Source organism: Cavia porcellus, unplaced genomic scaffold, assembly GCF_034190915.1.
Source record: "Cavia porcellus strain 051 isolate PalLab524CR breed Dunkin Hartley unplaced genomic scaffold, mCavPor4.1 scaffold_27, whole genome shotgun sequence".
Taxonomy (NCBI): Eukaryota; Metazoa; Chordata; class Mammalia; order Rodentia; family Caviidae; genus Cavia; species Cavia porcellus.
The window spans coordinates 5,083,836-5,093,276 of NW_026947510.1; the positions used below are offsets into that span (position 1 = coordinate 5,083,836).

The 9,441-nt window shown below is 53.6% G+C and overlaps 1 protein-coding gene across 1 annotated transcript; it reads left to right on the forward strand.

Moving 5' to 3' along the window:
- Nucleotides 1–736: 736 nt before the first annotated feature.
- LOC106026066 (histone H1.8) lies at nt 737–6,350 on the forward strand. The gene is made up of 5 exons (XM_013145009.3): nt 737–895; nt 4,239–4,498; nt 5,239–5,521; nt 5,745–5,788; nt 5,999–6,350. The coding sequence occupies exons 1-5, from the start codon at nt 796–798 to the stop codon at nt 6,191–6,193; spliced, it is 882 nt and encodes a 293-aa protein (XP_013000463.2). The 5' UTR covers nt 737–795; the 3' UTR covers nt 6,194–6,350.
- The last annotated feature ends 3,091 nt before the right edge of the window (nt 6,351–9,441 follow it).

The following is a 9,441-nucleotide window of genomic DNA, read 5'->3' on the forward strand; positions in this document are numbered from 1 at the left end:
GACCAGGACACAGCCATCCTGTACTCTTCCATTTGACAAGTATTTGGATTGCAGGGCTCAGCCTCGCTGTCAGTGGGAGTTTCTGGTCTTCTCCAAGAATGGATGGAAGGGTGGGCAATCAGGAGTCGCTGGGCTTTGCCACATGTCTTCCAGTGGCACCTGCTAGCTCCCTCCTGGTTACTGTGTATTTTGTCTATAGCCCCGACAGGGCTAATAGACACTTGAATATTTGTCATTCTGTGAGTACTAAACACAGCCTCACCCTGCTTAACCCAACACGTTAACGCACCTTGCTTAACGCAACCTTGCAGCAGGCTCCTGTAACCTCCTAAAGCTCCTGCTCCACCCCCTGCCCCCCTGCCCCCTTTCGCCCTCTTCACTCCCTGCCCCAGGGCCTCCTCAGCTGCTCCTCCTTGAGGCTGCAGAGGTGCTTGGAGGCTGGGCCTGGAGGTGTCCGTGTCTGAATGTCTCCCAGGTTCTGCCAATTCCCTAGCAGCTGCCCCAGACTGTGGCGGGCAGGGTGTGGGAGGGACCAAGCGCTTCAGCATTCAGTGATTTACGGTGTGCGAGGCCCTGGGAAGGTCAGCAGCTCACCTGTGGTGGCTCAGAGCAAGTGGCTGTGCTGGGGCAGGGGCCAAAACCCTAACCTTCCTGCCATCATCAGCATTCAGGACATCTGCTGGATGCTAATCAGGGCTGATTGGAGGGCGGGGCTGGCATGGGTACAAAAACTGGGTGGATTCTGGGAGCCTCATATGTGAACAGCGGAGGTGGTCATTTATAAGTGTCCTTCAGATGGCTCCTGGGAGCGTCACCAATTCCTCTTCTTCCTCCTCTTCCTCTTCCTCCTCTTCCACAGCAGGGCCAGCAGAGCCCCCTGAGTATGGGAAGCCAGGTGAGCAGGGGGGCACCCCATCCTTGTGACCCCATCCTTGCACCTTACAGGACTTGGGTCCTGTAACCACATCTCCACACTCCTCTGTGCCACCTCCTCCCTGAGTTGTGCCCAGTGCTCTGCAGATGCCCTCTTGGTGGAAGGACCCAGCTGAAGGTGGCCTAGTGAGGCCTGGCTGCAGATGTTGGCCATCTCCATCTGTCAGCAGTGTCCTGGGGTCAGCCTGCCCAGGATGAGCACTAGGGACAGTCCTGCCGGAGGTAGGTGATAGGGCCAGGAAACAGCTGGCCAAGGCCCACAGGGAGAGGCTGCTGCAGCTCTCAGGACTACAGGCTTTCTTCTTGAAGAACAGAGCTTGCGGGGAGGACGGTTCTCTCTACTGAAGGCCAAAGGAGGCACAGAAGGCCCCACACAGGGGCAGGGAGTGGAAAGAGAGGGTAAGGACAAAAGCAGCTGGGTCTGGGGCAGAGAAAAATCTGGATGGAGCAGACACGGGGTGGCTAAGGGATGGTGCGGCCCAGAAGATAGAGCACCCCGTTCCTGGGAGAGATGGGCAAGTCCAGGTAAGCCCCAGACCTCTGGAACACTGGGGACTGGAAGGGCTTACTAGAGACAGGCACACAGTGGGGGGGGGGCAGGGTGCTGCCTGAGCTCTGGCACAGAAGTCCAGAGACCCCATAGCTGGGAGGCTCAGATGGAGGCCTAGAGAGGGGCGTAGCCTGCCCAGCTCTGGGTACAGAGCTGGGACGTGGGCCCCATGGCCACAGTCTCTCAAGGCCACGGCCTGGGTTCTCATAACCCTGAGTGTTCAATGTCAGATGCTGCCAGGCTTAGTTGGATGAAGTCTCTGAATGATTCTTTGCTAGGCAGAGTTTCACTTTCAGAGTTTAAAACAATTTAATATAGTGCAGCCAATTGATTCTTTTTTTCAAGACTTTTATTTATTTTTGAGACAGAGTCTGGATATGTAGTCCAGGTTGGCCTTGAACTCACTGTGTAAACTAAGCTGGCCTCAAACTTGCCGCGATTTTCCTACCTCAGCCTCCTGAGTGCTGGGATTACAAGTGTGCACCACCATACCTCTGACCCTAAATTTTAAAACAGACCAGATCTCAACATTCCCAGTCCTGTGTTTTCTGCTGCATTGTGTTTTTTCTGTCATAAGCCATGTGGCCCACGCCAGTCTCTCCCTGCCCCTCCATACCTGTTCCCTGCTCCCATATGAGCTACTTACTCAAAGTGTGATGGTCTTGGTAGACTGTTGTTTCCACTGTTGGATTCAGAACATTTCCATTTCTTCAGAAAGAGTCCCTTCATAGGCACTTCCTCCCGTCCTGGCAGCCACACACCTGCTATCTGTGTCCCTGGTTTCTGTGCCAGGTGCTTCCTGTGAGTGCAGACACGGAGCGGGCTCCCAGGGCTCTGCCTGATTCTCACCTGGTATGCGTCCAAGGTCCACCTTCTCATAGCATCTGCCTTGACTTCCTCCTCCTTTTGGCTGAGTAATGTTCCTTTGTGTGCTGTATCACACTGTGTTTATCTGTTTGTCTTTAGTTGATTGTGAACATTTGGGTTGCCTCTACTTTTTGGTTATTAGGAATGGGGCTGCTATATGCGTGTATGAAATGGGGGGTACTGGGGATCAAATCCAAGGCCTTGCCCATACCAAGCACAAACTTGACTCCTAAACTACACCCTATCCCAGCCCTACAGGTGCATATCTTCATGTGGGTTTGTGTTTCAAACTTTCAGACCTATGCCTAGGGGTACAGTCTTTGTCTGTGGTCCTGGAGGTTGAATCCAGGGTCTTCATGTTGTGCTATATCCCGAGGCCTATTTTCAACTTTCAATTTTTTTATTTGTTTTTAAAAACAAGATCTTACTAAGTCGTTTCCGAGGCTGGGAAACTTGGAATCCTCCTGCCTCAGCCTTACTGACAAGCCTCTAATCATGGTATGAGCATTCATGCCCTGGTGGAGCTCTTTACTATGAGAACTTTCAACCAGCTCTAAAAGCAGAGCAGGGAATGGGTGTGTGCCCACCAGCACATCGCAGCCTGGGGCTGTCCTTTCATCTGCTGTGTCATTTACAAGCAACTGCTGGCCCTTGTTTCATCTGTGTATATCTGTCCGGTGCTTACCCTTAACAGATAAGAGCCTTGAAAAGAAACCCAGGGCAGCAGGGCAGCTCAGGAGGGTGTGTGCCTGGCATGCGTGAGGTCCCCGGTTCCGTCCCCAGCACTCCCTAAGGACAATACCTGTCATAGGTCAGCGTGAGGTACAATTAACAGCAGGCCCCTTAGCATTCTTTGCTTCCTTCCGGGCTGGTTACCTGATTGATTGCCCATCCGCTCACACTTTTGTTTTTTGTATTTGTACCAATGTGACTTCCAGGCTGGTGGGCTCAAGCCGTCCCCTGTCTTCTCCTCCTGCCTCAGCTTACTGACCAGCCAAGACCACAGGCAGAAGCTACCACATCCAGGGATCTTTTCTTTTCTTTCTTTTTGGCCATTCTGTCCTCTAGCCACGTTTGACTGTGTCTTCTAAGATCTTTCACCCATGGGTGCCTGTCTGATGTCCTGCTCTGGGTGTTTGTGTGTAAAGGGACCCACTGTGTGTCCTGTGGAGTTGCCTGGTCTGGTCGCGTGGGTGTCACTGTACCTGTCTCTCAGCACTCCTGACATCCTAAACACCAGCAGTCAGGTCCAGATGACTGGCAGGTTTTCCTCTAAAAGAATACCAGGTATGATTGACTTGTTATATTTAAAGACCTTGGCCTCACACTCCGCCCTCTCACTTTGAACACGCGTATCCCGTCCTTTTCGCCATTTCTGCAGCAGCTCTAGAGTCCTTTCCTGTCTTTAGTTGCACTGTCTTGGCTGCCTCAATGACCTGATTTAAATCAAAATGTTTCTCTGTCCTGATCTTCTTGACTTTGGGGAAGAGCCAGAAGTTGTAGGTGCGAGATCTGGTGAACAAGGTGAGGACCCAGCTTCGTGTTTTGCATCCTGCCTTTCTCCTGGATGGCACAGGGTGGCAACATTCACTGCATAAATATCACAGCTTGTGAAGATACTCGGGAAAGAGAACTCCAGAGCTGCTGCAGAAAGTGCAAGAGTGATGGGCTTAGTGCACGTAAAGTGAGGGGAAGATTTTGAGGAAGATTCAGGGAAATGTGTCTTTTACTGTAATAAATTAAAAAATTTTTTTTTCTTTCTCTCTTCCATACTGAAAATTTTTAAAAATGTAAACACACTCATAAGAGAAAGTCTGGAGCCACCATCCCTTAGAGCATATTGTGCTCAGCCCATGGACTTGGGGTGATGCCTCATTGTTCCCTACAGGCCCGACCTCCAACACGGTCATGGTGACCCGTCGCCACCCCACAGTGCTGCGCATGGTGCTGGAGGCCCTCCAGGCAGGGGAGAAGCGCCGGGGCACCTCGGTGGCAGCCATCAAGCTCTACATCCTGCACAAGTACCCCACAGTCGATGTCACCCGCTTCAAGTACCTACTGAAGCAGGCCCTTGCCACAGGCATGCGCCGTGGCCTCCTTACCAGGCCCATCAACTCCAAGGCCAGGGGTGCCACTGGCAGCTTCAAGGTGAGCCTGGGGGAGGGCGGTGCCGCTTGGTCCTCCCTGAGCCTTGACAGGGCTCCTAGGAGGGCATCTGGCTCTGCCCGCCTGTCCCAGTCCCTGTGGTGTCTCGGCAGGCCTGGGGGTTTCTGTGCCATGCTGGTTCTGGGTCCTGGTGCTCACTACTGCAGGATTCTCCCTGGGCTCCAGATTCTGTGCCCAGGATGAAGGTTGTCCTCTCCCTGAGCCCTGTCCTCCTTGTCCAATTCTGGCAATAATGTTCCAGGCAGGAATCTGTTCAAGGTCACTCACATCTGATACTGTGGTGGGATGGAATCTTACCACAGTGTCCTGGCACCTTTAGCCACCAGGTCATGGCCACTGTGATTTCTGGGTGACCCAGGGCCCCCAGGTGAATATGGTGGGGTGAGGAGAGCAGTGGGTGCTGGCCATGCATGGGTTCCTGGTCTTAGTGGGTGATAGATGTCGAGACTTGAGAGGAGCAATTCTCAGGGTGGGGCTTAAAGAGCAGGGTACCCCCTGCTTCCAACTGACACCCATCGCTTCTGTGATGGTTCCTGGAACAGAGGGGGAGACTGAGGCTGGGATGCAGCAGGTAAGCTGTATTCTGTGGGGTGAGGGGGTACAGTCAAGGTGCCATTCCTGAAAAAGAGAAGGTGTCAAGTGTCAGGGTGGCCTCCTCTTGGGGTCCAGGGTCACCAGCACCCGGAACTCCCCCAGCCATTCCCCACACTGTCCTCTTCCAGCTTGTCCCCAAGCGTCAGAAGAAGCCGAAGTGCAGCAGGAAAAGTACTCGGACAGGGCCTGCTGGCTCCAGCAAGAAAAAGATTGCAGAACCATGCGAAGCAAGAGCTCCCCGCAAACAAGCCAAAGTCCTAGAGACAGCCCCTCAGGGAGGCTGCAAGGCGAAAGGCACTGGGCCACAACAGGTTGTAGCCAAGAAGGACCCCCCAAAGTCAGCTGGGGCTTCCTCAACTGTCCACAAGCTTGGCAAGAAGCCCAAGGTCCCAGGCAGCAGGAGCAGGCAAGGTGGGTGTGTATGGCTGGGCCCAGTTGTTTGGGAGAGCAGCTTGGGTCACTAGGAGATGCTTGTGGAACTGGTGGGAGGGGGGCAAGCAGAGGCCCCAGGAAGGTTTCTGGGGAGAACAGTGTCCATGGGTCCTGGAGCAGGGTCAGGGAGGACTTCCTGGAGGGGACAGCTGGGCTCTGGCCCCTCCACCTGTCGTCCACACGAGTCCTTTTTGCTTTCCAGAAGACACAGGAGCCCCTCGGAAAACTTCAACTGCAGCCTCCAAGGTAGGCTCCTCCCTTCTCACCCCAGTAGGCTGTGAGGGTACAGACAACCCCTCTGGCCAGACCACCTTTGGCCAGGGAACAGGAAGTAAAACTTTCCTTCTGCAGAGTACTGCTCTACTCAGCTTCTCTGGGGTGGGGCCCCATCACCCCACTCCACAGCTGAGAAACGGGCTGGATGCCTGCCTCCCCAGCTGGCTTTCTCTCTCCTAGGCTGGAAAATGTGCTGCCTCCCTGAAGGGTACAAAACCCACAGTGAAGGCCGCCCCAGGGCCTGGACCCAAAGCCACTGCTGCCCCCAAAGCCGCCACTGCTTCCAAGGCTGGGGCCCCCAGGACCAGGACTCTGTCTCCAGCCAGGAAGGCTGGGGGCCCCAAGAACCCCAGGCCACTGGTCAAGAGCTCATAGTTATTGTGCTCAGAGCTCAGTAGTTATAGGCTGTGGTGGGACTGTGGGTGGCTGGGCTGGAGTTTTTATTCCTCCAAATCGTTTGCACTACTTATTTAACCCTAACTTATTTCTCAAATCATGACCTAGTTATCAATAAAGACACTGATGTATCACATGTGGGTGTGAGTGGATGCTGAGACTGGGGTCTTGCCTGTTGCCCTCCCACCCCCATCTTCCTATGCCTCCCTGCTTCATCAGCCATGCTGGATACAACTGCCCTATGAGACAGCTGATGTCCTGCGGGGACTGTGCATGGGTAAGGGTCTTGGCTCAGGAGGGCATGAACCTGGGGCCATCTCCCCCAGGAGAGGGCAGGGCTATGGCGGGGTTGCTGGTGAGGTTGCAGAGGAGGTTTATGGTTGGGGATGTGGGCATGTGGTGAGCCAGGGAGAGTCACAGGCAGCAGGGGCGACCAGTACGTGTGTTTAGGAAGAGCCTCTGTAGGAGGAGAGATTTGAGGCTCTCATCTAGGAATGTGGGTGCCCCATGCAGTGGAGAGGGGACATATTATACCCACTGCTGGGTTCTCTAGCTCCCTGGCCACTCCTGTGAGCTATGCTAGTGGACCCCTCTGCTCCAGTCAATCCTGCCTTGCCTGGCCCTGTCCTAGCTGTGAGTCTGGGAGGAGAGTTGTGATGGCTGCTGTCCTTTCGCTCTGGGCATTGGGGCCAGGTACTAGGCCCTGGGGGACATCTGGGCCTGCAGTCTAGGTCATTGTTTAGTGGCTGTGGTGTTTTTTTGTTTTGTTTTTTGTCTTTTTTGAGACAGGGTCTGTTTGGTTTAGGCTTGCCTTGGGCTCTTTGTAGCCCAGGCTGGTCTCACACTTGCAGTGATCCACCTCCCTCAGCCTCTAGAGTGCTAGGATTACAGGAGTGCACCACCATGCCCGGCTTTCAGTGGCTGTTTTGAGCTAAGGTCACAACATAACCCAGGAGGCTGGAGGTGTCACTGGGAAACAGTCCTGATGCAGTGAGGAAGCACCCTCGGCTCCTGTGGCCTTGACAGAGGACCCGGCTCAGATGTGTGACCCGCAGTGGTGAAGAAAAAGGAGGTGGGCACTGCCAGGCTTGACGCCGTATATGCTGAGAGCCATTTCTGGGGTCCAGAGAACTGGTGTGGTGAGGGTTCTGAACTTTGGATTTGTACAGTGTCCTTCTGTCCTGATGGAGTTTCTCTTCATGTGAGAAACTCACAGAAGTTCTTCATTTAAGCCAGGCCTGGCCCAGGCAGGAGGGCCTTGAGCATCTCCTTCCCCAAAAACCATGGGCTGCAGGGTGTAGCAGCCAGGAGCACTGCATGCCTTGTTCTGGAGTTGGGTGACCAGGTGGCCTGATGTCAGAACTGGTGCCACATGTGACCTTAAGATGTCACTGTGCTCTCTGCAGTTGCTTGGGGTCCAAGACCTGACTTAGCTGGCTCAGTAGGTTCTATTGGGCCCCTCCCCATGGCCCCTTGGGCCCAGTAATATCCAACAGGAACTAACTGGTCAGGGCTTGGGACAGAGTAGGGGCAGGGAAACCAAGGAAGGCCATCTAATGTGGCCACCACAGGGCCCCCTTCCTGTGCAGCTTGGCTGCTCCTTCTTATATCTCACGAGAGACCATGGCTTTTCATATTCCTCTCTTGGGTCTCTGGGTGGCTGCTGGCATGGCCCTGGGGCACAAGCAGGTGGCAGTGCCTTCCTGCTGAGGGCCTCTTCCTCTGCACTGCCACTGGGCCTGGGCTGGGATTGGTGGCGATTGCCAGGCAGGCTGTGGGCCCTTCTCTGTGACAGGACCTGTTCTGCCTTTTGGAAGTTTTGCCTGAGGTGTCCCCGTATATCTGTTACCCTTAGTAGAGGGTAAGAGTGGTCCAGGGGCCCAGACAAAGACGATAGATGACTCCCAAAGGTGGCCACCTTCAAGGTGATCTAGGAACCAGAGGGTGCCTCTGCTAGGGTTGTCTCCTGAATGGTGAGGAGCTGCATGCTAATCAAATGTCATGCTAATCAGACAGGCTGTGAAACGGCTACTGACAAAGATGTTACCACATATTGGCAAGGGAGAGGTGGGTCGCAGTTGTGGTGTGGCTCCCTGCCCGCCACCTCCAGCCCCTCCAGCTCAGTCATCTCTGGCTCCATGCCCTCTGAGGTTGTAACCCTGTGAAAATGAGGAGCAACTTATATTTCCTTTGTGCTCTTTTGTGCTCTCTGCCTTTCTCTGGGAAACATGTAGTCATTCTAGAATCACACCCTCCCCCTCAAAAAAATCTTATCACATATGCCAATAACTTAAATTAGAAAATCTGCTGCTTAATAAGAAGGAATCAAGGCTCAGAATAGAACATTTGAAAGATGAAGTCGAGCTTTTTCCCATACTGGTTTCAGAGTGTTTTTTAAAGCAGGAGATTGTTTACTTTTCCCTTGACTTGTATGCTCTCCTTAGCTCAGGTTAGACTCTGGGGGGTTTTGTTTCTGTATTATGGGATTTTTGGCCCCAGCTCTTATTCTCAGTTTTGGTTTTCTGAGATGGGATTTCACTATATAGTTCAGGCTACTCTTACACTATGTAGCCCACCTTGAAAACATGGTGATCCATGACTCAGCCTCCTGAGTGCTGGGCTGATAGGTGGGCACCACCATTCCTGGCTACCAGCTTCTCTTCTTGATAAAGGGGACACTTTTATGGTCCTGCTGAGCACTGGGAGGGGAGGGCTCTGTTGACCTGCCCCTGGGTTGTGTGAGTACTAGACGCAGCAAGTGGCCTATAGCAGGTGGTAGCCTGTATATCTGACTCATCAGTCACTGCTCAGAGCCAGTGTGAGGGGCAGCTTGTCCTGCTGGGGTGCCACCTGTGTCCTTGTCAGAAACGTGTGGTTAATGACACTTTTAAAATGAGAAATTCAGGGCAAGCATACAACAGTCAGCTTCTACCCAGTATCTCCTCTGCCCTCTTCTTTACATTTTGGTGCAGGGGGAGAACTTGAACTAGAAGCTGGAGCCCAAAGGACCTGTCCCTCCCCGACTGTGGTCCCTTGGGAAGTTCCCCAGTTTTTCCATCTGGGCTTTTCATAAACAATTCGAGGACTGGGGTGTGGTTGAGTGTGAGCCTGGCCTAGTCCATGCACAGCTTTGGCTTCCAAGCCCAGTACATCGTACACACAGACTCAATAGGGCCCACTGGGGATGCACAGTGGTGACATCTTCCTGGGGGCCCTGAGGGACCAGA

Excerpts from the sequence above, each read along its gene's own strand:
- LOC106026066 (XM_013145009.3), top strand. The coding sequence starts at position 796 with ATGGCTCCTGGGAGCGTCACCAATTCCTCTTCTTCCTCCTCTTCCTCT. Across the intron at positions 896-4,238 it reads CCCTGAGTATGGGAAGCCAG|GCCCGACCTCCAACACGGTC; the intron begins GTGAGCAGGGGG and ends TGTTCCCTACAG. Across the intron at positions 5,522-5,744 it reads AGGCAGCAGGAGCAGGCAAG|AAGACACAGGAGCCCCTCGG; the intron begins GTGGGTGTGTAT and ends TTTGCTTTCCAG.